The sequence below is a fragment of the Panthera onca genome, chromosome E3 (genome assembly GCF_046562875.1).
Source record: "Panthera onca isolate mPanOnc1 chromosome E3, mPanOnc1 haplotype 2, whole genome shotgun sequence".
Lineage (NCBI taxonomy): Eukaryota > Metazoa > Chordata > Mammalia > Carnivora > Felidae > Panthera > Panthera onca.
The window spans coordinates 20,413,638-20,440,986 of NC_138354.1; the positions used below are offsets into that span (position 1 = coordinate 20,413,638).

Sequence of the window (27,349 nt, forward strand, 5' to 3'; positions counted from 1 at the left end):
AGTAGGGATTTGAAGTTACCATCACAGAGATAGATGCTTGCACTCTGCTGTTCTGTGATTAGTTACCTGTTTCCCTGCTAGACTGCGTCCCCGGGAACTGGGAGGCAAGCGTTTGTAAAATGAGTGCCCTCGCCTGGCAGAGTCCACTCACTTCTCTTAATAACTTCATTTGCTTCTCCCAACGATCCCTAGTTAAGACAGTAGCACATTTAATCAGCTCTTCCAATGTGCGTGATTTCTTTCAAAACCTCATGAACACACTATTTCATGGGGACTATTATCATCCCCATTTAACAGAAGAAGAAGCTGAGGCTCACTGCAGCTCAGTGACTTGCCCAAGATCTGGCAACTAGTAGGTGGCAGAGCCAGGATTTCAGTTCAAGCTATGTGACAACAGGCTGACCCTGAGGCCACAGTGTCGGTTGTACAGATGGGGAAACTGAGGCCCCGGGGCAGCGTACTGGCTTGTGTCCGCGGAGCCATGACTTTTAGGGGGAGGATCCCGCTGCATGCTTCCCCTTCCGACTCCTAGGTCGCGGGGTGCCACTGTGGGGCTGCAGGCGGAGGGAGGCAACCAGGGGCCCAGCCGGGTAAAGCGCGTAGAGAGGCGCGAGAAGAGCCGAACGCTGCATCTAGGGGAGGGCCTCCGCGGCACCATGGCAACGGCGCGGCGGAAAAGCAGGAAGTGCGTCACCAGGGGAGGGACTAATAGGTGACATCCACCAATGGGAGCGCCGCGCCCGCGTTCGCCCCGCCCCGCAGGAGGAGCCGAGGCCGCCTTTCTGCCTGGGCCGCCGGCGTCGGGGGCTACGCCGGGGTACCGCGGTGGGTAATCGGGGCGCGGGGCCGCGAGGCTGCCAGGGATGGAAGAGGGCCGTGCAGAGAGGCGACGGAGGACGGAAGGTGGGGGTCAGGCCCCGGGGTCGGCCCGTGTCTGTACCGGAGTGTGGCGCTGGGGGCCCGGGGGCTTGGGGCTCCTCATTTCCTGATGAGGAAACTGAGGCCCAGAGAAGGGCAGGAAGGCAAAGTAGGCTGGACCCTAGGACCCCCGGCACACAGACATTGTTAAATCGTAGTACCAGGTGGACAAAGCGTTTTGCTCCTAATATTAGGTGAAAAAAAGCAAAATACAGAATTCTGTCCGAACTGAATACGTAAAGTGTCGCCTTTGTGGACCACCTCAGTTATCTCGCCGCCCTCTGCCCTTGTCCTAGAAATCCTTACTTTGTGCAAGTCCACAGCCTCGTATTTTAAAGCCCGGAGGCCAGACGTGGTCAGAATCCCGAATTTCTCGGATATTCGGGAGGAATATGATGCATATATTCGATGTTAGGTCATACCTTCAATTAGGGTCTGGGGCAGCCTCTTGTAATCAAATACACTAATATTTTCACAGCTAAATATGTGCGTATTTACATCAAAGGAGGTAAAGAACCGCCATACAGAGTCTCACCTTAGGTCAGGTTTTCAAACTTAAAAGATTTTGGTTTTAGGACGTCTTTTGATTTGAGAATTGTAGGTAGAGCGGTCCTGATTTAATTGTAGGCGCCTGTTTCTCGCTTACCTGGACAGTTCCTGAACTGTTTGTTTTGCCACCCTTATGTCCATCACCTGGGCCCTCCATCTCTCTTAACTCATCTTTTTAACATTTATTTTGGCTGGTATGTAACATATTTACATCCTTTTTTAATCAAGATATATAACATATCTGGGACTTCGGCTCAGGTCATGTTCTCATGGTTCGTGGGTTCAAGCCCCGCATCGGGCTCTGTGCTGACAGCTCAGAGCCTGGAGCCTGTTTCTGATTCTGTGTCTCCCTCTCTCTGTCTGCCCCTCCTCTGCTCGCTCTCTGTTTCTCTCTCTCAAAAATAAATGTTAAAAAAAATTTTTTAAGACATATAACATATCTGTAAAAATGTTTGCAACTGTAAATTTAAAGAATAAAAATAAAATAAACACCCATCTATCCACCATCAGGTTAGGAAATCGAACAATTCCATGTCCGTAATGCCCAAGTTGAATCCTTTCTTCCCATCACTAAAGACCACCGCCTCCCTGTATTGTGTTACCTAATCCCTTGTTTTTCTTTGTGGTTGTTACTATGCATCTGTAATGACTACCACGTATGTTTTGCTAGGTTTTATATTTTATAGAGGAGCCTAATCTATATTTGTGTGACTTTATTTTTGCATGTAACATTACATATATGAGATATGTCCATGTTGACGTGAGTAGCCCCACTTCACTTACTTTCATTGCTTTGTTGCTATTTTGAATTCCGTGGCCTGATTGTAAACGGAGGCGTTCTTCAACTGATTGTCATTTAGACGGTTGCCAGATTTTTGCTATCACATGGTGATATTTTTGCTATCACACATTTCCTGAGGCAGATGTGGAAACGTTTCTGTAAGTTGTATACCTAACAGTGGATTTCTGGGGCTACCCGGGTTTGCTATTAATATCGAATCGTCTGAAGTGGTTTATAAGAAGAGTTTACCCTCTTACCAGCCTCAGCCATTCTGAAGAATTTTTGCCTACACCTGGGGATGAATAAGACATTAATCACCGTGGCTTGAATACTCATTTGCCTGATGACCTTGCGACTGAGCATAATTTTAATGTATTTATTCATCATTTGTGCATCCTCTTTGAACATTTCTGTTGCTTATTTCTTACAGTTGTCTTCCCCTTACTGATATGTAGGGATTCTTTGTTCTGAGTATGAATCTTTGTGGCTTCACTGTGTGTCAGATACTTTCCAGTTTGTAGCTTTTCTTCTCTCTTTCTCTCCCACCCTCTGCTGTTTTTGGTGAACGGAGGTTTTTGATTTTAGTGAAGTAGAATTTATCGGTATATTCCTCTATGGTTTCTGCTTCCTGTATCTTTTTAAGAAATTCTTCCCTGCCTTTGGCTCATAAAAGATGTTCTCTGGGGTGCCTGGGTGGCTCAGTCAGTTGAGCGTGCGACTCTTGATTTCAGCTCGGGTCATGATCTCAAGGTTCATGGGGTCGAGCCCCATGTCGATCCTGCAGGGCCTGCTTGGGATTCCCTCCCTCTCTCTCTCTGCCTCTCCCCTGCTCTCTCTCTCAAAGTCATTAAGCATTACAAAATAAAATAAAATCTCGGAAAAAGAAAGATGTTCCCCTGTACTGTTGTCCAAAAGTTGTATGGTGTTTCCTTTCCTACGCTCTTCACCCTCCAAAAGACTTTCACGCGTAGTCTGAGGTGAGGGTTGGGCTCTCTGTGTTTTCACATAAGGGTAATCTGTTGCCCTGGCACCTTTTATTGAAAAGCTTGCTTTGATCCGGAGTTCCATTTCTCCAGCGTATCAGGTATTCATATCTGTGCGTTTCTGTGTCTGAGTTGTCTGTTCTGGCCCACTGGTCTTCTCTGGTCCACGTCTGTACCATCGTCCTACGTCGTTCCTTACTCGAGCTTCAGAATAAACTGCTAACTGGCGGAACCAGTCCTCCTGCCTTTATCTTCTCCCAGAATGGCGTTGCTGTTTTGCCTTTATGTTTTCCATGTAAATTTTGGAATGATCTCATCAAATCACTCACAGACACAAGAAGCCTATTGGGATGTTGATTGCAATCACACCGATTCCGTGGCATTGGCTCCGTTTGGATTTGAAAGTGGTTGCTTTCAACATTCCATCCTTAAGTATGATGATGGTCACTGTAGGTTTTCGTCGATATCTTTAGCAGATAAAGGAAGTTTCCTTCAATCCAGTGACTGTTGAATTTTATCAATCGTATTTTCTGAATCTATTAAGCTGATAGTAGGCTTTTTCTCCTGTATGCTGTTAATGTGGTGACTCACACTCATTGATTTTTTTTCCAGCTTTATTAAGACATTATTGACATAGAACACTTGACTGATTTTTAAATGTTAAACTGCTGCCCGGATAAACCCAACTTGGTTACCGTGTGTTATCCTCTTTATGTTGCTAGTTCAGATTAACGTTTTGCTTAGGACCATTGCAGCTATGTTCCTGAAAGATACATTTTCCTTTCTTTTGAAGTCTCTGTTAGATTTTAATGCCCAACCTATGTCAACCTTATCAGATGATTTGGGGAGGGTTTGCTCCTTTTGGGGCTCTGAGATAGTTTTGTGACATCTGAAATCACTTCTAGAATGTTTGATAGGACTTCTTGATAAATCTTTCCGGATCTGAAGTCTTCTTTGTCGGGGGATAGATTTCCCACAGTGTGTCTTCAATGGTTATAAAACCTGTTAGGTTTTCAGATCATTCTTTAGTTGGTTTTGAATGGATTTCCTATAACTTTGCTTGTTTAAAACTCATGATTATTGTAAGTTGTTTATGTGTCTGCAATTAGTGTTCCTTTTTCATTCCAAATATTGTTTATTTGTTAGTCTTCTCTCAGAAGATCTTGTCAGAGGTTGGTCGTTTTTATTGTGTGTTTTTTTCTTAAATTTTTAAAAATGTTTATTTATTTAAAAAAAATTTTTTTTTAACGTTTATTTATTTTTGAGACAGAGAGAGACAGAGCATGAACGGGGGAGGGTCAGAGAGAGAGGGAGACACAGAATCTGAAACAGGCTCCAGGCTCTGAGCTGTCAGCACAGAGCCCGAAACGGGGCTCAAACTCACAGACCGCGAGATCATGACCTGAGCCGAAGTCGGACGCTTAACCGACTGAGCCACCCAGGCGCCCCTAAAATGTTTGTTTATTTTTGAGAGAGAGAGAGAGATCGATTGTGAGCTGGGGAGGGGCAGAGAGACAGAGGGACCCAGAATCTGAAGCAGGCTCCAAGCTCTGAGCTGTCAGCACAGAGCCCTATGTGGGGCTCGAACCCACAAACTGTGAGATCACGACCTGAATGGAAGTCAGAGGCTTAACCGACTGGGCCACCCAGGTGCTCCTATTATGTTTTTTTTTTTTTTTTTTCAAAGACTAATTTTCGTTTTGTTGATCTCAGGTATATGCTAATTTTATTAAATTCTGCTCTTTATTATTTAAGTTTCTTGAAATTCATGAAGAGGACTCAGGGGAAGAAAAGGGTTGAGGAGGGGGAAGGAGGGGTCCAATTTAGGATCTGTCCAGGCTGCATTTCCGGTGAACTGTTCTCAAGGAAGTTTCGCAGGCAGGCAGAGAAACCGGCCATGAGCTGGCGGGTCTTCCTTCCTCCGAGGTCCAGCTGATGTGCTGCTTGGAAAGAAGAGCGAGCGACAGCCCGCCTTGGTGTGTGTCTCCTAGTCCTGTCTCCTTTAACCTCATCTTCTGCCTTAAAGAGAGCTTTTTATTATCCCCATCTTACGGAGGAGAAGACTGAGGCTTGGGGAGATGAAGCTTGTTAGCTAGAAATGTTTTCGTGCCGTATTTGCCCAAGGTAACAGCCAGTTTCTTGTCCGGTCATGGCATCGCCTGGAGTGTGTATTAAAACCTCAGAATTCCAGCCCCTCTGCGGCCTGAACCTCCGGCGAAGGGGCCTGGGAATCTGTATTTTTCACGCACAGATGAGATGATTCTTAAGATGGAGCAGGTCTGGCAGACACTGGTCTCGGCACCACGTGTCTATTTCTAAACCCACGCCCTTTGCCTCCGCACGGTGCTACCACTCCGTGGCAAGGGCAGGCTTTTTGATCAGGACTCGTGTGATGCTTTTATCGGCTCTGATCTTTGTGGTTTGTGGAAAGACGATGTTTTAGTAGAGAGCAAGAGATTGAAACAACACCCCACAGCGACAGTCGTTTCATTAGCGGTTTGGGAGACAAGGAGGAAGCTAGCACTGGTTCAGCCAAGTCTGCTGGGGGTTCTTCGGGCAGCACACACCGTTCTCGTTTTATCGTGAGAAAACGGGGCCTCGGCACACTTGGTCCCAGTGAGTCTCGTGAGTGGCCGAACCACGCTTCAGAGCCAGAACCGCCCAGTAGTAAAACTAGCCGACACGTAGGTAGCGCTCAGCCTGTCGCCAGGCTTTCATAGGTCCTACCCCTTGAACAGCGTAATTCTCTGGTAGACGTCCTAGCGGTGGGCTCACCTTCTAGGTCAGAAACCGGGCCACGCCCCCTTTCACACACTTGGGTGTGGAGCGGGCTGCGTCCAGGCGAGCTGGCTGGCTCCAGACCCCCACTCCTTGCCGCCCCCCTCCCCCCCCCCCCGGACTAGTGCGCTTGCCCCTGACTTGCCTCCTTTCTGCTTCTGTGCTCTTGGGCGGGATGAACTGGGGTCTGCAAGCCGTCACAGAGGGGTAGCTGTGAACGTAAGGAAGCACAGACCCCAGAACTTGGCTTTCGGAGCGCTCAGAGGTGACTGGGTGTCCTTTGCTTCTTTTCTTAGCGCCTTCGTGCACGCAGGGCGGCGCGCGGAGAGCGGGCATCATGACCGACGTCCACCGGCGGTTCCTCCAGTTGCTGATGACTCATGGGGTGCTGGAGGAGCGGGGCGTGAGACGCCTGCAGAAGCACTGCTATCGGGTCCATGGCCGTGAGTACCGTCTCCTTGTCCCCAGGGTGCCCGGGACCGCGCCATCGGCGGCTGGTGACACGTGTGTGAGCCTCGCCACCCGTCAGGCAGCACGCCTCACCTGGGCGTGCAGGTCTCCTCGGGCTCGCGCCAGCCCGTTTCTCACCTCCTCTTTGACCTTTTTTTTTTTTTGTAAGCACATCTGACATTTAGCCCAGTCGATGGGAACTTGAAGCGGCCTAGCTGTGGTTCACACCAGGGCCCCAGCATCTTCTCCAGCCTGCGTTTCTTCATGTGTCAAATGAAGATAATTAATCATCCCGGACACCGTGGAGGGAGGGGGTTTGGGAGGGTTAAGAGACAAGATGCGTCCAGAGTTCCTGGCCAGGCCCGGGGAACGCGCTCCCTTGGCCGTGGCGGGTGAGAGGGCCGCTCGGCACAGTGGGTGAGAGCACAGCCCTGGACTCAGCCAGACCCGGGGCAAGGGCCGCCCTGCCCTGTGCGGGGGGGTGGGCGCTGGAAGCATGTCCTCAGTGGGCTGCTCAGAGGGGAGGTAATACAGGCGAAGCACTCAGGCCGGGCCGGGCTGAGTTTTCAGTGACGGGAGGGAGCCGTAGAAACAGCAGAAAGGATGCCAGCGTGTCAGTAAGATCCGTATTGGTAGCTCTCGTGGAGTTGAGCGTCAGTGGGGGGAGATCTTGTTGTGTGAAAGAGGAAGTGGATAAATTTCACTCGCTGCACGATGTCACTGCGTTAAGCTTTTTGTAAAACCAGGATTCTTGTTGTTTGTGAACACACACATCTGCACGTAAAGACGTAAGGGTGCACCGGAAGGATATGTGACAGACACACTTGTGAGGTGCTTGCCTTTCTTTTGGTCTTTCATTAAAGAAGAAAAAAGGAGGGGCGCCTGGGTGGCGCAGTCGGTTAAGCGTCCGACTTCAGCCAGGTCACGATCTCGCGGTCTGTGAGTTCGAGCCCCGCGTCGGGCTCTGGGCTGATGGCTCGGAGCCTGGAGCCTGTTTCTCATTCTGTGTCTCCCTCTCTCTCTGCCCCTCCCCCGTTCATGCTCTGTCTCTCTCTGTCCCAAAAATAAATAAAAAACGTTGAAAAAAAAAAATTAAAAAAAAAAAAAAAAAAAAAAAGAAAAAAGGAGTCGAAGCAAACAGGGTATTAGTAGTGTGGCCTAATAACAAGCATCACTTCTGGTGAACGGGAGTACAGGTGTTTGTTTATATTCTTTGTTTTTGTCTTTCTGTCTGCGTGTTTAGTTTCCAAGAGAAGAGCAGAAACTGCATAGAGGGAAGCCAGCCAAGAGGGGTGAGGAAAGGTATGCGTGGGGCGCCAGGGTTACGGGTGAAGGCACACGAGAAGAGGGGCCGCATTTAGGGACCGGCGCCCGGGGCATAGCAGAAGAAGCCAGATCGAGAGAGGTGAAGGGTGGATGGGAGCAGGAAGGGCGAGACAGAGGGTACAGAGACAGGCGCTCTTCCGTGATGAGTGGGAGGGAGAGCAGAGGGTGCGTAGCTTTGGGGGGACTGGCCCCTCGAGGCATCCCGTGCGAAATTCTGGGCCTGCTGGTCCACGCTGACAAATGAAATGCTTGCAGGGGTCCTACAGTGAGGAACCTTGTGTAACTTTGTGTGATCCCATGTATCCAAACTTCGTTGACTTGCGCCTGACATCCTTTGGGAGACCCCAGGCAGGAAAGCATGATGTGTGGGAACAACATAGGTTCTTGTGGCATGTAGGTTTATACATCAGGAACAACCTGTCGTATAGACACCACGGTAATGGGGTTTCTTTTGTACTTAGTTCCGGGGACAGGGTGGACGTCTGGAAGGACTTGAAGCAGGGAAAGCACATCATTAGTGCTGTGCTGGAAAAGTCTCCTTCTGCTGAAAGCATACCCGCTCTACTTGGCCGGCGCTGGGGTGAATAGGGGGCTTTGGTGAGGGCCTCCTTTATGGAAAAGGAACATTACATCTGCCAAGCTAGCTGTCCTTGCTCTGAGAAAACACAAGAGGATTTTAACCACCCACCCCTTGGTATGCTCCAGTGAAGGGCATAAGAATGTTTTTCTTAGTTTTCTGACTACATGGCAGTTCATTTCTGTTCGCCTTCAGTTTCTCATGTAAGTCCTAAATGTGGGCTTTCATGCTAATGGGGAAGTTTCGTAGCTCACTGCAAGGAGCCACATGCTGCCTTAGTACTAAGAATGAAAGTGTTTTTGCCTTTGTTTGACCTTTAAAGCTGTTATGACCTAATTTAGGAAAGTCCTGTACAATATATCTAGGAATTAATTTATTCTTCATGCTTTATGTGCCCTATCTGTGCGTCAAGATAAAGTGACGGCTGGGCCATCAGGATAGAACTGTGGTTCATTTTCCCCTAGCCTTCATTAAAAAAAAAAAAAAAAAAGAAAGAAAGAAAAGCTTTTTCTCAAGGAGTGTTGTTATTTTAGAGATTTTAAAGCAAGGAACGTTAGAAAGAAATTATTCAAATTAAGTAAATACTTACAAGACCCACCATTATTATCTGTCTTTTGAAGAGATGCCCAGGAAAGTCCCCTTTTACCAACTGGAAAAACACTTAGCTTCTAAGATAATTATAATTATGAAACAGAAGGGTATTTGAGTCTGCGAGTTATTGTGATTACAGTTTCCCATGGATTTTCATCCAGCTTATCAAAAATACTTCCTATTCTGGGCTCTGGTTTGGGCTGTCTTCTTCCCATCACTAGTGGGAGAAATAATTTCCCCAGTTCTCTTGGCTAGCGAGAGTTCAATTTCGTTCTGGCGTGCTGGCTTTGTAAAGCCTGTGTCTGGACTCTGCGAGTGGCACCGGGGACCCGCGTGCGCGAAGAGGGCACCTTGGGTTGCGAGCCAGAGCTTGCGGACGTGCATGAGGTCACGCAGCACTGCCCGCCGTGGCCTCCTGTGGGGGGCCTCCTGTGCTAGGGACTGGTGACATAGACACACAGCTTTGGCTTTTGCCTTGGGTTTCGTGAGTCATGCGGACCAGACTCGTGATTCCAGGATAAGCCTCCCTTGACGGAAGTAGGGACAGGAAGCCTAGGGAGTGATGGTTAAGAAGACTTGCATTTGAGGATTTCCACTTTTGACCAAGATAGAGTAACAGGGACCGATTTACTTTCCTGTCTGAAACAATTAAGAGACGGACAAAATATCTGAAACCCTAGACTTTGGCCAGCGAAGCACAGTGATACCTCAAGAGACGGGCAGTGAAGGTTTTTTTCCCCTCCTGACACCAAATATGTGTTGTCTTTTCCAGCACCTCCTCTCCAGTTCTCTGGACACCAACTGGATGTTGGTCAGCTCGGTTCTGACACTGTTTACCGGGAGTTGGGGCCAGATCTCACGGTTACAGGGTTTCGCCCCACAAGGCTGCCCCCATTTCGGACGCCAGTCTCAAGTCTGGGCCACCTATACTTCTGACTGACCGGCTAGCAAGCGGGGAGTCCCATGACCCCTTCCTCAGGTTCAGTAATTTGCTAGAATGGCTCACAGAACTCAGGAAAACACTTGACTTACATTTGCTGGCCTATTATAAAGGATATAGCTCAGGAACAGCCAAATGGGAGAGATGCCTAGGGCAGGGTGGCCTAAGGGGGGTGGGAGGGGGGCACGGAATTTCCATGCCCTTTTTGGGTGCTCTCTCCCGGCACCTTGATGTGGATCTCCAAATGCCATCATTTGAGGGTTTTCATGGAGATTTCGTTACAGACGCGTGGTCAATGATGAACTGGCCATCAGTGATTAGCTCCCTATCTAGTCCCTCTGTCCTTCCCCGAGATGGGGATGAGGCTGAAAGTTCCAGGCTTCCAATCAAGGCTAGGTCTTTCTGGCAGCCAACTCCCATCCTGAAGTTCTTTAGGGACCTGCCAAGAGTCGCCTCATTAGAACAAAACACTTGTGTTACCCTGATCGCTCAGGAAATTCCAAGGGTTTTAGGAGTTCTGTGCCAGGAACCAGGGATGACAACCAAGTATCTTTTTTATGCCACAGGCAAGAAGGGAATGAGCACTACAGTTGCCTCGGCTCACTTCCCTGAGTTTTCAGGCCAGGGGGCAGGGCGGGGCGGGGGGCGGGGGGTGCGGAGAACCTGAGCAGAACTAAACAGACTGGCTGAGCTGAGGGGATGGGGATGGGGGCTCAGGGAGACCAAAGCGCCGGCAGGTCAGAGCGGCAGAGGGGGTGCGCAGAGAGAGCTGGAGGTGGGGGCTGTCAGCTGAGGGCTGAGCTACCCGGTGAGCAGCCTGAGGCTGGGCAGAGATGTGGTGGGAAGGATAAAGAGAGGGGCACCGGCGGGGGGGGGGGGGGGGGGGGGGGCGGGGGGAGCAGAATCAGTCAGTTGAGCGGCTGACTCTTGGATCGGTTTTGGCTCAGGTCGTGATCTCACTTTTCTAGAATCCGAGGCCCGCGTCAGGCTCTGTGCTGACGGCTCTGTGCTGTGGAGCCTGCTTGGGGTTCTCTATCTCCCTCTGTCTCTGCTCCTCTCTCTCTCTCACTCTCTCTCTCAAAATAAATAAATACATGAATAAATAAATAAATAAATACATAAATACATAAATAAATAAATAAAGACTAAGAGTGAAGCAGTGCCTGATGTCCACAGGGCTGGGAATCATGCCCGCTCCAGGCACAGCGGCTTCCCTGGTGAGTTCTGCAAAGTGTTTAAGGAAGAGGTGCTACCAGTCCCACCCACGCGCCTCCAGAAGGTTGAAGACAAGGGAACACTTCCCAGCTCGATTTCTGAGGCCTGAATTATCCTGATACCAGAACTAGACAATGGCATTGCAAGGAGAGCAATCCAAAGACCAAGGTCCTTCATGAATATAAATGCTAAAATTTTAAACACACAGTTTTAGCAAATCTAATCCAGCAATATATAGAAAAGATGATTCAATATGACCAGGGTGGGGTTTAGCCCAAGAATGCAGGGTTGGTTTAATATTTGAAAACCAACCCATGTAGTTTACCATATTAACAGACTATAAAAAAGAAAAACCATGTGATCGTGTCAGTAGTGCAGAAGACGCATTTGACAAAATCTGATATCTATCTTGGCACGATGCCCCAAAGGTTTCTTACAGGAAACTACAGGGCAGAAGGAGATTTACAGGACAGGCTTAGAGCAGGAGAGAGGATTCAACAACTCTGCAGAGTTTAAAAACCTCACATGTATTCTTGACCAAAATCCCTTAGCAAAGTAGGAAAAGAAGGAAGGTTCTTTAACCTCCTAAAGGGGTTCTGTGTGCATCCTTCAGCTTCACGTCATACATACTTCACTGTGAAGACTAAATACTTTACCCTAATATCAGGAGCAAGACAAGAATGGCCATTCTAACAATCTCTCTTCTAGCCAGTGCACTTAGGCAAGAAAAAAGAAAAGGCATTCAGATTGGAAGGGAAGAAGTAAAACTGTTGATTGAAAGACATGATCTTCTATGTAGAAAATCTGATGGATCTTCAAAAAAGCTACTAGAGCTGATAAGTAGGTTTGGTAAAGTGGCAGGATACAGGATCAACATCCAAAAATTTGTGGTATTTCTATATGCTTGCAGTGAATCATCAGCAATTGCATTTTAGAAAGTACCATTCAAGATAGCATTAAAAAATACAGAATACTTAGAAATAAATGTGACAAAAGTCTGTAAGGTCTGTGCACTGAAATGCACGAAACATTGCTGAGAGAAGTCAAAGAAGATCTAAATAAATGGAGAGACGCACCATGCTCGTGGGCTGTGAAACCCAATACTGTTAAGATAATCCGTTCTCCTCAAGAGTTGGTCTGTAGATTCAACTCAACCCCAGTCTCATCCCAGCAGCACTTTTTGTAGAAATTCACAGACTGATTCTGAAATTCACGTGGAAATGTAAAGGACCTAGAAAAGCCAAAACAATTTTGAAAAAGACAATCAAACTTGGAGGACTAACACTGATGAATTAAAGTTAATCAAGAGTGACTACCTGATCTTGAGACATAATATATAGCTCCCCTATCAAGACAGTGTGGTATTGACTTAAACTCGTAGAAGAGAGAGTCTAGAAATAAACCCACATGTGGATGGACAGCTAAGTTTTGACAAAAACGTAAAGGCAGTTCAGTGGAAATATTCTTCAAAAAATGATGCTGGTGGGGCGCCTGGGTGGCTCAGTCGGTTGAGCGTCCGACTTCGGCTCAGGTCACGATCTCACGGTCTGTGAGTTCGAGCCCCGCGTCGGGCTCTGGGCTGATGGCTCAGAGCCTGGAGCCTGATTCCGATTCTGTGTCTCCCTCTCTCTTTGACCCTCCCCCGTTCATGCTCTGTCTCTGTCTCAAAAATAAATAAACTTAAAAAAAAAAATTAAAAAAAAAATGATGCTGGCATAATAATTGGATAACCCCATATTTTAATGACTCTCGAGCCATGCTTTGCACCATATAGAAAAATTAACTCAAAATGTAACATAGACCACAACGTAAAACCTGAAACCGTAACGCTTACAGAAGAAAACGTAGAAGAAAACCTTTGTGACCTTGGGTTCGGCAAAGATTTCTTGAGTATAACACAAAGGTATGATCCGTAAGAGTACAAGTTGATAAATTGGGCTTCAGAATTAAAAAATTCTCTTTAAAATACACTGTTTAGGGAATAAAAAGACAAGCAAAATACTGGGAGAAAATGTTTGCAAATCACAGTCCAATAAAGTACTCATATCCGGAATATAGAGAACTCCCCAAATCCAATAGTTAGGAAACATACAGCCAAAAAAAAAAAAAAAAATGAGCAAAAGACTTGAACAGACACTTCGCCGAACAAGTTCTATAGATGGCACATAGGCACGTGAAAAGCGCTCCGCTTCATTAGGGCAACGCAAAATGAAGCCACAGTGAGATATACTACACGCCTGTTAGGCCAAAATTGAAAAGATTGCGTACTGAGTAGTGACGAGAAAATGAAGGAACCGGAACTCTCTCTGTTGGAATCTAAAATGAGTAGAGTCATTTTGAAAAAACGCAGGCACTTTTATGACACAGCCATTTCTGTTTCAAGTATTTGTTTTTAGACTCAAGAGAAGCGAAGATACATGTCCCTACAAAGGCTTGTGTGTAAATATTCAGAGGAGTTTTGCTCGTAATGGCCACAGAGTGGAAACCTGGCCATCCATCAACAGGCGAGCCTGTAAATGGGCTGTGGTATGATCTGTCTCCTGGAATATACTACCTGGTAGTAAAAAGGAATGAGCTGTTGCTACGTGCTGCTGTATGAATTAATCTCAGAGTGATTATGCTGAGTGGAAGAAGCAGGGGAAGAGATTACGTGTTGCAGCATTTACATGCAATTTACATGCAATCCTAGCCAGTGTGTACCTGGGTGAAGTGACAGGAAGGCCACTGGCTTCCTGGTGAAGGTGTAGGGGAGGGTTGTGAGGGGTGAGAGAGAGAGATTAGGAGAGTTTGAGGGAACTTTTGGGGGGTGATGGATCTATGTATTGTCTTGATTGTAGTGATGGTTTCTAGGGTGTATACATGTGTCAGAACTTACTAACTTGTGTCTTGAAAGAGGTACGGTTCACTGTATGTCAGTTCTGTCTCTCCAAAGCTATTTTTTTTTTTTAAATCTGAATTTGAAACCACTTTACAACTTGGTGGGTGTATAACCTTGGTCAAGTCACTAAACCTCAGGGCTTCAGTTGTCCTAGCTGTGAAGCGGGGCTGGAGATATCTGTCACCCAGGGTTATTTGTGAAGATTAGGAAGATACTGTGTGGCAGGTGCTTAAAGCCTGTAAGTGCCCAAGATGGTGAAATTTAGGGGATAAATCAGGTGCGCGGAATAGAGCTCATTCCTGCGGTCCGGTGAGGCTCTGCGTCCTCTGTGCTGGCCTCTACGGGAATGACTGCACCATCCAGGAAATGTATCCTTTCTGTCCTGTATCCAGGGTGTACCGGAGGAGCACCTTGCTTGAAGTCTGACTCACAAGAGAATTGGGAAGTGGTTATGAAACAGTCACGTAGCCATGGAAAGTTTCTTTGGTTCGGTTTCCTAGAAAACAACGAATGTTGGAAGCCTGAATTCTGAAGCCTTCACAAGTGGCCCAAGGCCCTTGGGGAGGAGGTGCTTAAGCCTGATGATTTGGTCACAGAATGGTGTTGCCCAGTGTGGGGTTTGAGGGTGTGCCAGCCTGGAGGCTGACTCTTGGTTGGAACCTTTATTCCATTTATCATGTGGCTTTACTGAACAGAAGCAGAAGGTTGCCGCGGCCCACAGTTGTCTGACGATTCTGAGTCCCTGGCCTCGTTAAAATGTTCTGGGTCTGGTCTTCTGTGTTTCGGTTGGACAGGTTCGCTTTTTAGGGAATCGCGGGGTCCAGCCTGCTCACCTTACAAACGCGGAAGCGGAGACCCCTGGGAGTCGGGTGGGCTGTCACCCAACACCCAGCTGCTTCTCACACCAGCTCCGGCCCCCCCACGGTCAAACGCTGCCTCCCGCATCAGTGGTGCGCTTGCGGAGGGCCTTCTTCACTGCAGCTCCTCGGGTTGCTTTTTAAACTTGTTTTTTATTTTGAAATAATTCCAAACTCACCAGAAAACCGTAAGAATAGTCCAGGGTCCAATAGCCCAATTTGAAGCTCCGTCATTACCACTAAACTCTTCAGGGAATGTCTCCTCCCGGCAAAGACATTCTCCTAAGTCATCATAGGATAACCATTCAAATCAGGGCATCAACGTTGAGGATTCCCTGCCGTCTCATCGGCAGACCCCACTGGAGTTTTCCGGTTGTCTCAATATTGTCTTCTGTAGCAAAGGACCCACCGCGGGGTCACGTGTTGCGTTTGGTTGTCTCTTTAGACGCCTCCAGTCAGGAATCATTCCTCAGTCTTTCCTTGACTTTTATGACCTTGACATTGTTGAAGATTACAGCTTATTTATTGATTTATGTCGATTTATTTTTGAGAGAGAGACAGAGACAGAACACGAGTGGGGGAGGGACAGAGAGAGAGGGAGACACAGGCTCCGAAGCAGGCTCCGGGCTCCGAGCTGTCAGCACAGAGCCCGACGTGGGGCTTGAACCCACGAACTGGGAGGTCATGACCTGAGCCCAAATCAGGTGCTTAACCGACTGAGCCACCAGGTGCCCCAGGTTAATTATTTAGTAGAACAGAGCTGATAGAAATTCAATGTGAGCCACATCTGTAATTAAAGTTTTCTGGCGGCCACATCAAAAGAGGGAGAAAGAAACAGGTGCGATTAATATCCCGAATAGCATTTTAACATGTAACGAATATACGAAAATGATTAATGAGATATTTTCCATTCTGTCATAGCACGTCTTTGAAATCCAGGACGTATTTGCCACACAGGACATACCTAATTTGGACGAGGCACAGTGCAAGTGCCGGGCCGCCCCGGGCCCGGTGGCTGCTGTATCAGGCAGCATAGCTGTGGAATGTTCCCTCAGTTCGGGTTCGTCTGGTGCCTCCTCCTGGTTCGGTTATGGGTGTACTTTCTCGTTCGGCAGAAATGGTGTAGAAGTGGTCGTGTCCGCATCCCGCCCGGTGGCGCGTAGCGTTGACTCAGACGCGCCTGCCGGGTCTCTGCGCTGTGACGTCACTCTCTCCTGATTCTGTGACTCTGACTCAGAAGCATTTTGCAGGGAAGCTCTTTGAGGCAAAGCACATGTACTACCCTTACGCCCTAGATGTAGTATCCGTTGGTGTTTCTTCCCCAACGTCCTTTCTTTTCTGGCGCTTGTCAGATGGCCGTGAGTGCCCTCTGTATTCCAGCACTCACATTTTGTCATCAGTTGTATGCTGGTTGTTGTATGTTAAGTGTAGGGGGTCTTTTCATTATCTGTGGTCCTAAGGACAAATTAGGTAGAATATCTACACTTTTAGATGAAACAAATTAAGATCGTTACTTGTTCAGCGAGCAGAACAAATACTATGGCGTTCGAGCGAAAAACCAGTTAACCGAAACGAATGTACCAAAAATAGATGAGTGACCACGGTATGAGAGGAACATTGGGGTTTGACAGATATTTTCCGCTTTTGTCGGACCTCGTGCCTACCTTCATCGTAGCTCTGCTTTTCTCCTGCTGAGTGACACGGCTGTTGGCCTCGCCGTGCCGGTGCCTTCCCAGGACTCCGCGCGCGTTAGCGGAGGGTCACAGCGGCGTTGACACTTGTGGCGTTCATCTCGCGTGTGCAGTGGCATCTGTAAGCGTCTTCTCTTTCCGGGGAGGACTCGGTGGTAGTTAGAAGCTGGCTCCCAATAAACATCCCCCGACTTTTAATGATCCCGTCGTACCGTTTTCCCCCTTGACTGTAAAGAACAGTTAGTAGACTTACCACCGTCACAACCCGCTCGGCTTCCCAGTTAAAGGGGGTTCGGCATGTAGTGAGCGTGAAAGGTGACGTCTAAAATGGCACTGGGTGAATTTTTGAACACAGAGAAGTCCACAACTCACTGTGCTTCGACAGGAATCTCGGGTCTCCGCAGGCTCCGTGACCACGAGGAGACAGACGTTGCCCTCACATCCCTGGCTCCTGAAGGACCCGATGGGTCCAGATCCCAGCCCACTCTTGACCGTGTGTAGCTCAGGCGCCCAGGGCGGGATGGATCCACCGCGGCCGGCGCGGATTTCCGCGCGTTCCACGCTCTTCCGAGTGTAGACGTCACTGGTTTTGGGTTGCGTTTTGTACTGGATCCCAAACACGAGGGAGGTCGTGTGTGGGCAGTGGAGGGCTGGGGATGAATCTGGATTGTCACGGGTAAGCTCTGGCCAGAGCAGTGAACCATTTCTTCGGACAGAGGTTTAAATCGGGGACTGGGAAAGTTCTTTCAGTTTCTGAGCCTCAGCTCTCTGTTTGACGAAGGAAGTCTCACCTACCTCGTGGGACAGTTGTGAGGGTGTGCAGGGAGACTTCTGTCACATGCCTGGTCAAAGTACTTCCTGGTGTGTGTTCAGCACGTGCCCCTTGCTGCCCCTTCCTTCCTCTGTCGTCATCTGACCCCACGGGCCCGGGGACAATCAGGAGACCCGTCAGGCTGCTAAACAGTGCGATAGAGACCATAGGACTGAACTTCTGGTGCTGCGAGTTTTCTCCAAAAATCGAGAAAGTGTGGTCACGGTCTCCTAGCGGAAGGAAGTCACGCGTGTGGTACTGAGCTGGGAAGGCGCCCTGTGGGCGGGCGGCAGGCCCGCGCGACTGCAGTGTAGAGCCAGGGGGCGCGCCTCGGGATCACAGATGAGCCACCGGGGGCCGTGCGGAGAGGGGCCGCTGGGACCTGGCCCCTCTCTGGCTGGGCGTGGTGACGGGGTAGAGGGCTAGAGTGGGCACCGGGAGACCGTGGGAGGCTGGTCCACACCGCGGGGAGAAGGTGGGGGGGCCGTATGTAGGGAATTGGAGAAAGTGGCCAGTCTCCCCCTGACCGCGCTGGGGGCCCGCTCACAACACCGGGCCGCCTTGCTGACCCCTGCTGGGCACGGGGCCCTGAGCTACGTCTCGCACGTGGACCTGGGCAAAGACCACCCCGAGGCTGCGCATTCAGAACAGAGCGTGCTCGGGCAGGGGAGGCGCTCACCTCACCTGCGTCTCGGTAGAGACTCCAGGGCAGGTAGGGGAGTGGGGAGAGTGGAGGGCTGCGGTGTGGCCTGACCGGAGGCTGGCGGCCCGGGAAGCTGGAGGCGGGCTTCCTAGAAGCGGGACACCCCGCCCCTGGCTAGGGGAACATGTTTGGCTACCTCCGGCTGGCGTCCTAAGTTGGACGCAGGAACGAACACTTAGGGAAGCTGTCAGTTACAGAGCGAGTCCTGGCCACCCCGAGCCAGTTATCACGGGGGCTGTTGTCTGGCGTCCCGGGCCGGTTGCTGGAGATGGCGGTCTGGCCTCCTGCGGGTCTGGCTTCTAGGCGGCAGGCTGGCGCCCCGGGCTGGTTCCTGTGGATAAGGGGTTCCTCCTCTGGGCTGGGTGCTGCGGACTGTGGGTCAGAGCCCTGTTCTTGCACGTTATCTGCCCTTGGCTTATATGCCAATATTTCAGGCTTTTCGTGATTATTACATTGGTTATAGTGATCTGTGATCAGGGATTACCACTCACTCAAAAGCTCAGATGATGGTTAGCATTTTTAGCAGTAATGTATTTTTAAATTAAGGCACACACTGTTTTTGCAGACCTGACGTCATCATGTGTTTAATAGATTCCAGTGTAGCGTGACTGTAACTTTTCTATGCACCGGGAAACCGAAAAATGCATTTGACTTGCTTTATTGCGACGACACTTTATCGTGGTGGTTTGGAACCAAGCCCACGAAAGGTCTGAGGTCTGCCCGTGCTCAGTCTCTCAGAAGAATGAGCGTGACAGTCTGTTCCTTCGGGTTCTCCACCGCCTCTTATCTGGTGGCTCAGGGAACACGGTGGCCTCGTTAGTCATCGTGTCTCTTTACGGCAGGGTCACAGCCCACGTCAGAATTCGAAAACTGGGGACTGTCAGTGGTATGTAGCGGATGGATACAGATTGTTTGCCCTACAGTGTTTTAAAAATTAATTCCCACGTTAAAAAACAAACACTGACAGGGGCGCCTGGGTGGCGCAGTCGGTTAAGCGTCCGACTTCAGCCAGGTCACGATCTCGCGGTCCGCGAGTTCGAGCCCCGCGTCGGGCTCTGGGCTGACGGCTCAGAGCCTGGAGCCTGCTTCCGATTCTGTGTCTCCCTCTCTCTCTGCCCCTCCCCCGTTCATGCTCTGTCTCTCTCTGTCCCAAAAATAAAAAATAAAAAAAAAAAAAAAAAACGTTGAAAAAAAAAAAAACCAAACACTGACAGAGAGACTTCTCACAAAAATCCAAAGACTGGGTCTGTGGCAGGAACAGAGGAAGTCCCGCTCCTCTCGGGGGACGCGTGTTCCCCACGTCACCCGCTGCGCCCGCGCTTGTCCACGTCTGTGCTTCTGCCTGGCGTCTGCGGGCGTCTGATTCTGTCAGGAGCAGCAGGCTGTGCTCAGATGAAAGCTGGGAAGGAGGAAGCCTGCACACCCGGAATGAGGCACAGCCGCTCTGGTTTTAGGGGGTGGGCGGCCACCCCCCGCGGAGCCCCTGCATCAGTTCCTTGGGGATCCCTGGTGGGGGGAGTGGGGGGCCACCGCCGGTCCCAGTGGCAGGTGGCCCACCTGTTGTCAAGGGCGGGGACGAAGTGACATGCGCACGAATGGAATCGGTAGTGAGGTTCTGCTGCAGGCGGCTTAGTTTTCTGTGATGAGTCACGGAATTCAGGACGCTGCCTGGCTCAGCACCGTCCTGAGGAGGCGGCACTGTTCTGTTGCCGACCGCAGCACTGACCAACACACCCCTGGTGAGGGGGCTGGCCGATAGGTGGGTTTACCGCACAGACGGACACGGTAGGCGCACGTCCCCGTCACCACCGGCCGCGGTGTCGTCGTGGGTGTTGGAACACTTGGTGCCTGTGGCCAAAACGCGGGAACTGTGCCAAACAGTGTAAAACAAGTTTTACGTGCTGTTGTTTGAAGCGAGGCCCCAGAGCAGGCTTTCTAACTAAAATAATCTGTTGATTTAAAAAACAAAACAAAGCAGAGTCTCTGTGGACTTGCAAACAGATCTCTGAGATTTAAAAACTGTCCGTTACTAAAAGCCTCTTCACCCCGAACCATCAGAGCTCTGAGCGAATCTACCTTGTCAGAGGGCACTGCCCCGTTTCTCTTTTTCGATTCAGAAACCTGAGGGTGAAGGCATCGAGTGATACTGTTGAGCACTGAGGTATTTTTTTACCCTTAAATGGGAAAAGTCACACAGAAAAGTCAAAGAATACAGTGGAGCCCGTCCATCGCCCAGCCACGGTGGCAACTCATGACTGATTCTGTTTTATCTGCTTACCTCCTACCTCCTTAACCCTGGTTATTTTGAAGTAATTCTCAGACATCGCTGTGTATCTAAGCAACATTTTGTCTTTGTTTTAATGAATGCTCGAGGCCATTTGTCGCTGTGCCGAACTAAAGGCCAGACATCTGATTTCCAGTCTGCACCGTGTCACTTACGGGTCCTGTGATCTTGAGTAAGCCCTTAAGCTCTGACCCTCGGTGTCCGCCGACGTGCAGACCGTGCTGCGTCCCGGCTCCCCCGGGGCGTTGTTCGTGAGGCTCTGCGGAGATCACGAGGGAGAGGAACCGGGGCACCGAGTGAAATGGTGCACAGATACAGAGAGCGACTTATCTAATGTATCTGCCACATGAAAGACAGCTTCTTCCCCCTGCTCTTCTCAGCACCGTTAACCAGCCAGACTTGGGGAGCGGTCTCGTTGTCGGTTCCCAGCTCTCTCCCACGTATCCCAGGGGACATACGTGGCTCCGGGGAGCCATTTCTCTCCAGGCCGGTGGACGTGAAGGTCACGGGCTGAGACGTGCCCCCCGCCCCCACTCCCGCACTGCCGCCGCCCCGTGTCTCTGCCTGCCAGCCTTTCCCGGCCCCGGGGGCGGGGGGCTGCTCTGCGCCCCGTCCTCAGCTCCGTGCTCAGGGGGGCCGCCCGGCCGGCCCATCAGATGAGAGGCCCGTCACGGGGCGGGTTGGCCTGCAAGTGGTTCCGTCCCTTGGGGTCTTTAATTTTAGGCTGTTATTTCCTCTGCCTAAAAATAGCGTTTTCTATCTATAGTGCCTAGTTTGGAACAAAACTGTTTGTGGCTGAGAAGTTAGGGCAGCAGACTTCCTGACCGCCCGCCCGCCCGCCCGCCGCCCAAGTGTGCGGTATGCCCTGGGTTCCAGTAGCCTGCTGGGAAACAAGGACCCAGCTTGGCAGGCAGGGGTTTGTTGGTTAAACTAAAACTGAATTTTAAAAGAAAAGGAAATGGCATATATAGAAGCGGTCAGAGGAAAACAGCCTCCGAGTGAAGCAGCCTCGCTTGTCAGAGGGATGGTGTCCTCTTTGGTTGGTGCTGCCCCAGCCTGTGGACTGCCCTGAGTCCCCTCACCCCCACCTGTGTTTTAAGTTTATTAGTCTATTTTGAGAGGCAGAGACAGTGCAAGCGGGGGGGGGGGGGGGGCAGGGAGAGAGAGAGAATCCCAAGCGGGTTCCGCGCTGTCAGCGCAGAGCCTGACGCGGGGCTCGGGTTCATGAAACTTCGAGATCGCGACCTGAGTCGAAATTAAGAGTCGGATGCTTAATTGACTGAGACACCCAGGCGTGCCTGAGTCCCCTTTTATAAATTGTCCCATCGGAAGGGCATTTCCTGCTAAAGAAGGAGCTGTTCTGTCCTCTTCCTGGGCCTTGGGCTGTCAACCCCGCAACATGGCAGAGCGTGTGTTCCCAGAGAACACTCGCTCTGCTCTCCAGGGGGCCTGTGGCTCCGTGCCCAGGAGCTTGGGAAGTGGTGTTGGGCAGGCCCGGGTGCCTATCTAAGCCGTGGGAACTCTGGGTAAGTGACTGAACCCTCCCCAAGCCTCTTGTAGAGACAGATGATGCTAACGGCTCGCATTGCGGGTCTGTTCTCACGGTGCTGAAGGGAGGCGGGCCCCTGAGTGGCGCCCAGCACGCATTAAGGTGAATTCCAGCCACACAAGCGTAGGCTCGCCGTGTGCGGCCCAGTTTTGCCGTAGCCCACGAGGGAGGCCTGGGTACAGCCTGCTCCCACGTAGAGAGGACCCGGAGGGGGGGTGACATAAGATCCATAGACCTTTGCTCGGTTCAGACGTGGTGCTGAGCGTCCTGGTTCGGGTGTCTCCCGCTCCCAGAGGAGACAGCAGGGTGGGGCCAGGGCCGGGCTCGTCACTTCTTGGAGCTGGTCGTCCCATGGTGCTGGTGGCGGGTCGGTGGTGTTGACGGACCCAGGTCCTGACTCAGCTCAACATGCAAAGACAGTGACTTGGAAACTTAGCTCGAGCCTGTCTCTTTTCTCAGTTGGCTCGGGATCCTGAAGGGAGGACTGATGTTATGAATTTTCTGAAGCCCGTCAGTCGTAGAACCAAGAAGTGTGTGATTTCGTCTTTTATCTCATGCCCTTTATCATGACCCTGGACTCAGGCTCCGGGGCCAAAGGGACCCTCTGACAGTCCTTTGGCCCAGCGTGTTCGCACGGGTCTACAGAACGTAGCTGCTCCACGGGGGCCTTGGGGACAGGGCGGGGAGTGGGGGCACAGCAGTGAGAACAGCTCACCACAAGACCCGAGATCCAGAAGCTCCCGTCTGGTGGGCACCCTTGACGCTTGACGTGCATGTCAGGGATCTTGGCAGCAAGTGATCGATCCCGGTTCTGGCCAACTTCAAAAGAACCGTGTTGGGAGGCTGGTGGGAAAGGGACACACAAGGGCTGGTTGACAGCTAGGGGCCAGGCTGGGGAATGGGCAGGACCCCAGGGGCACGAGGACACAGGATGACCTTACGGCCAAAGCCTTCCCCGCTTCTCTGTGCTTCCTCCCTCTCGGGGCTGAGCTGGAGCCCCCCGGTGGCCCCCCTCTTGTTGCTTCCTAGACTGGCCCACACCTGGCTGACCTCTGATCTGACCCCCTCATCTTCCTGCCTCCTGGTTCTCTGGATATGGGTTCCTGGAATTATCCTCCTTCCAAAATCACACATATGGGGAAAGACAGTTTAAAAAAAAAAAAAAAAAGCTAGGGTCTGGTTAGGGATGGAAATTGCTGTCGGCAGCTGAAAATTGTGGGCAGATTTGTAGCTGGAGCCAAGGGATCAGGGAAGGCAGTGCTTGAGGAGGCCTGCACGGGAGGGGGTGGGAGGGGACATGACCGGGACCCCGGGGCGGTGTGTGTGTGGGGGCGGGGGGAGTGAGGGCTGGCGCTATACAGAGGGTTTGGGGGGTGTGTTCTAGACACATGCGAAGCTGGAGGTGAGGTGCAGGGGGTGATGAGAGAAAGGGGGGGACTCGCCTGGGGTCCCCCAGAAAGGTAAGGCAGGACTGGTCCCCTAAAACTCAAATCCAGGAGCGGTGTTACTGAACACAAGAGAAGTTTATTCTTAGGGGATGATCAAGAGGGAGACAGCATGGCACAGGGCCTGAGAAACACGCACAGTGTCAGCAGCAGACAGGGACACGGACGTGGCCTCGACGTAGGAAGCCGTGCGGTCAGGGAGGGTAAGAGGGGAGAGAACGTGAGCCGTGGAGCAGGTGCTTGGTTTCTGCAGTGAGCACGGCAGTAGGAAGTGGTTGTTGTTGGTGTTGTTGTTAAATGAAAATCCAGTGAAAATGTTCATGGTTCTGAAAACCGGGGCTGGACAGCACGGCACAGGAGGGTGGGAGAGGGGGAAGGGCCGAGCGGTTCATACCCTCCACGCACACAGGGTATCTGGAAACTCCAACGTATTGGAGTGTTTGTGATCTGCCCACAGGGTACATTTTTTCTGAACGACACCCAGGAGTGGCCTTTCCAGTGGAAAATGTGCAGTGTCACTTTCAGAGGGAGGTGGGACTTGCCATTGTGTCATATTGGGTGGACCGAGTGGCTCCTATCCGGGGAAGAGCCCTGTCACTTGCCCTGTTGGTGAGGGGTGGCTCCCGAGTGCCCGGTCACCACGCAGCCAGGCTCCTGGGTGGGCAGTCGGGGGGCAAGGCTCTGTGGCAGAAAGGGCTTCTAGGCCCTCACGCTTGGTGTGGAAGAGGAAGAAAGGCGAGGCCACTGTGCACCGGGGGCCGCAGAGGACATTTCGTGGAAAAAAGTCCTGTTTGAGCTGGCTTCCGTAAAGAGTAGGCAGAAACGGGGGGGTGAGGAGGAAGAGGCCTTCCAGAAAGGAGGGGGTGAGCAAAGGCCCGGAGGGAGGAAACGCTGTCCAGGCTCCGATCACAGGCTTTGCAGCAGCTGCGACCAAATTCTGTTGTCCCGCTGTCCTCACAGTTCGTGTCCCTGTACCACCTGTGGATACTGTAGCACCCAGTATCAGTAACAATACTGACTTGTTATTTAAACAAGTTTACTTAAAGAGGAAGCTTTGAGGCCTGCTGAGATTTGCATATTAATGTTATGTCATGGTCTTTGTCATTAGCTCCCGTGGGCCCCCCAGTGTCCTCCCGTACCTGTGTCAGAGCTGTCTCCTTTACGTGGCCCACGTGGCTGTGACCTTCACTGCCACCAGCGTGACCTGCTATTTTGTCAGCCTTGACCATGGGCTTAGAAGTCTCTGTGTAGGAAGCCTGATACAGGTAAAGCTCAAGTGCCTTGGGATGATCCCCTCCTCTGTGTCTCCCTCCTGACGGTGGCTTTGGTCATCAGCCTAGTGGGTGTCTTTCCAGGCCTTTCTCCTGCAGTGTTGTTTCATTGGTTTCATTGTCATTCCTAAGGTAAGTGGTATCATATTGTCTGTTTTTATGATGGCTCCTTCTCATAAATCTGTTGAAGTTACTTTAATAAATGAAAACAGTAATAAATACTTCTTGTTTAGAAAAAGGATCACAGTACACAGAAGGGTAATTCCAAGACGCAAAGCCGACTACGTCCTTTCTCTGCTTCCCACTCTGAAGGGCTGCCTGTGGCCCGCAGGGGAAGGTGACACGTTGCCCTGGTCTCCGGGGCCCTGCGCCAGGGCTCCCGCCGCCCCTGCAGCCTGGTGGACCCCAGGCCTCTTCCCTCCACTCACTGCAGCCCCGGGCTCTGTCCGCACACCTCCTCCGTGGGCTGGTGGCCCCGGGCCGGGGGACTGGGCAGCGTGGAGGCGGGACAGCACACGGAGCCGGGAAGGGGCCGGAGCCAGCGAGCCCGCCCTCCTCTGCCCCTTGGCCTGGTCACCGAGTTAGGGGAGGCCGCTAGCACCCGCCTCGGAGGGCAGCTGGCAGGATGGACTCACGACCGTGACAAGCACCCAGCACAGCCTCTCACTGGGGGCCAGGGGTGGTGCTCAGTGCGAGCTGCTGCTCTCGCCCTGCTTGTCATCGGTCTTCACTGCGGCCCGCTGTCCCCGGGCCCAGCACGTGGGGCCTGGCATGGGAGCGTTCGGTACGCGTCCGGATGGCGGATAAAGGGAAGACGGGATGGAGACGGACCCGGCACACGTGAGGCCGTGCGGGCACAGGCTCCGCGTGGGGAGGGGCGCGGAGCAGGGAATCGGGGGCGGCAGGCCGGGGGCTCCCAGCGAGGACAGGGAGAGCGCGGCAGGCTCGGACGCCGTTTCCCGGCCCTTCCTACGGCACAGCGCCCTCCCCGTCTGCACACTCAGGGAGGAAGGGGCCACACAGACTGGCGTTCACCCAAGCGGGCCGCCCTCGCCTGCCTCTGGCTTGGCTGGCCTGCGCTGGGGTCGACGGAGTGGTTAAGATGGCCACACTTTCTTGACGCCATCCCGTTTCTCTCCAGGCACTGCCGCCGTGGAGGAGCTGGAGGACTTCATCAACAACATCAACAGCGTCTTGGAGTCGTTGTATATTGAGATTAAGAAAGGGGCCACCGAGGACGACGGGAGACCCGTTTACGCGCTGGTGAGTGCACGCCGGCGCCCTCTCGTGGCTCCCGTGAGGAATTGCGGGAGTGGAGGTGCCCCTGCCCCGGCAGCCCCGGAGCCGGAGCCGGGGGGACGCGGACACAGCCTGGCCCCGCCTCCCCCTCCACCCCGGTTCCGGTTCACTGGTGCCACCGTACGAATCCTCTGCAGTGATCAGGGCCGGGGGCTGTCACCTCAGTGCTCACCTCCCTGCCCCTGCCCGAGCCCCTGCCCGAGACACCGCAGCACGCGTTTGGCTTTGTTTTGTCTGTCGACAGTTGGCTGTAAGAAGCCATCCCAAATGTATAGAATACTAGGATTAAAGGAGGAAAGCGGTTTCTCATTTGGAATAAGACACAGAGGCTGTGAGAAGAGAAACTGGGGGTGGGGGGCCCTGGGGACTGAGCCATTCACGTTCCAGGAAGCCCCCCGCCAGAGAGCAAGGGGAAGCACAGGTGGGGCAGAACTGAGCACCTTAGGCCATTGGAGGAGACGCGGCTCCCCCCCCCCCCCCCCCCCCCCCCGCCAGGCCTGCCCAGAGAGGGGCCGTAGCCGGGGGTTCCACACTGTTCCAGGGGAGAAGGGTCGTGGAGCTGAGTAACTGCGGAAACGCCACGGGCTTCGCGGCGCCTTTTGCATTTGAAGCTCCGTTAAGCGTGCAGACGAGTTCCCCAAATGTGTCTGATTTCGGAAGCTCCCGCACCACCTCTGGAAATCTCCGAGAGTCGGGGATTCCGAGCTAGACACCCAAGTCTGTAACATGCGACTGGTCACCAATCCGGGCCCTGTGGCCGACAGCGCCCACACCCCGGCGCTCAGGGACTGAAGAGAGGAGGGGGCTGGGCAAGCCGCCGGCGAAGGGCGCCGCCTGACCGTCACACTGACCTTTTAGGTGAATCTTGCAACAACTCCGGTTTCCAAAATGGCCTCGGATTTTGCAGAGAACGAGCTGGATCTGTTTAGAAAGGCGGTAAGTACAGTATGGTTGTTTATTGGCCGGGCTTGCGACGGGAAACTTGTCGTCTTCGGCGTTAGAAACGGAAACTGCCGTCGTAGAGGGTCACCACCGCGGCCCCAGACGGCCATCTGCGGGGTCCCTGCCCAGCGCGTCGCCTCCGGGCGCCGGCTCGGGAGGGCGCCGTGGCTGCCTGGGAGGGAGCTTGTCCAGATGTGAACCCCGGTCGGTGGAGCACCGGGCGTCGGGGTGTGTGGTGCAGGCGGACCGGCGTTCCCACCCGGTGCTCGCCGCGCCGCCCAGACCCCCGCGGCGGCGGCCGAGGTGCCAGGGAGCTCCCTGGCAAGGCCGGATCCCAGTCCCCGCCCGGACCGCGGCCCACGGCCCGTGGCCGTGCGTGTTACCAAGGGCACCCCGTGGAACCCTTCCCGTCCGCATCGGAGAGGCACTGCTCTGCCTCCCCGGCTTCAGGCTCTTCCCTCAGCCCCCTTGTCACTCACCCGGCTGCGCGCCGGGTCAAGGCGGTGCTTCT

At 52.1% G+C, this 27,349-nt stretch overlaps 1 protein-coding gene across 2 annotated transcripts in view; it reads left to right on the top strand.

The window, feature by feature from the left end:
• Positions 1 to 717: 717 nt before the first annotated feature.
• The window catches only part of NSMCE1 (NSE1 component of SMC5/6 complex), a 31,855-nt gene continuing 5,223 nt past the window's right edge, over positions 718 to 27,349 (top strand). The window contains exons 1-4 of one of the 2 annotated variants that reach the window (XM_078439803.2): positions 718 to 825; positions 6,306 to 6,452; positions 25,739 to 25,860; positions 26,755 to 26,832. In XM_078439803.2, coding sequence (XP_078295929.1) covers positions 726 to 825; positions 6,306 to 6,452; positions 25,739 to 25,860; positions 26,755 to 26,832 — 447 coding nt within the window. In that variant the 5' untranslated portion in view covers positions 718 to 725. Of the gene's footprint in view, positions 904 to 6,305; positions 6,453 to 25,738; positions 25,861 to 26,754; positions 26,833 to 27,349 lie in introns of both variants that reach the window. The other variant, XM_078439804.2, reaches the window with a different exon arrangement.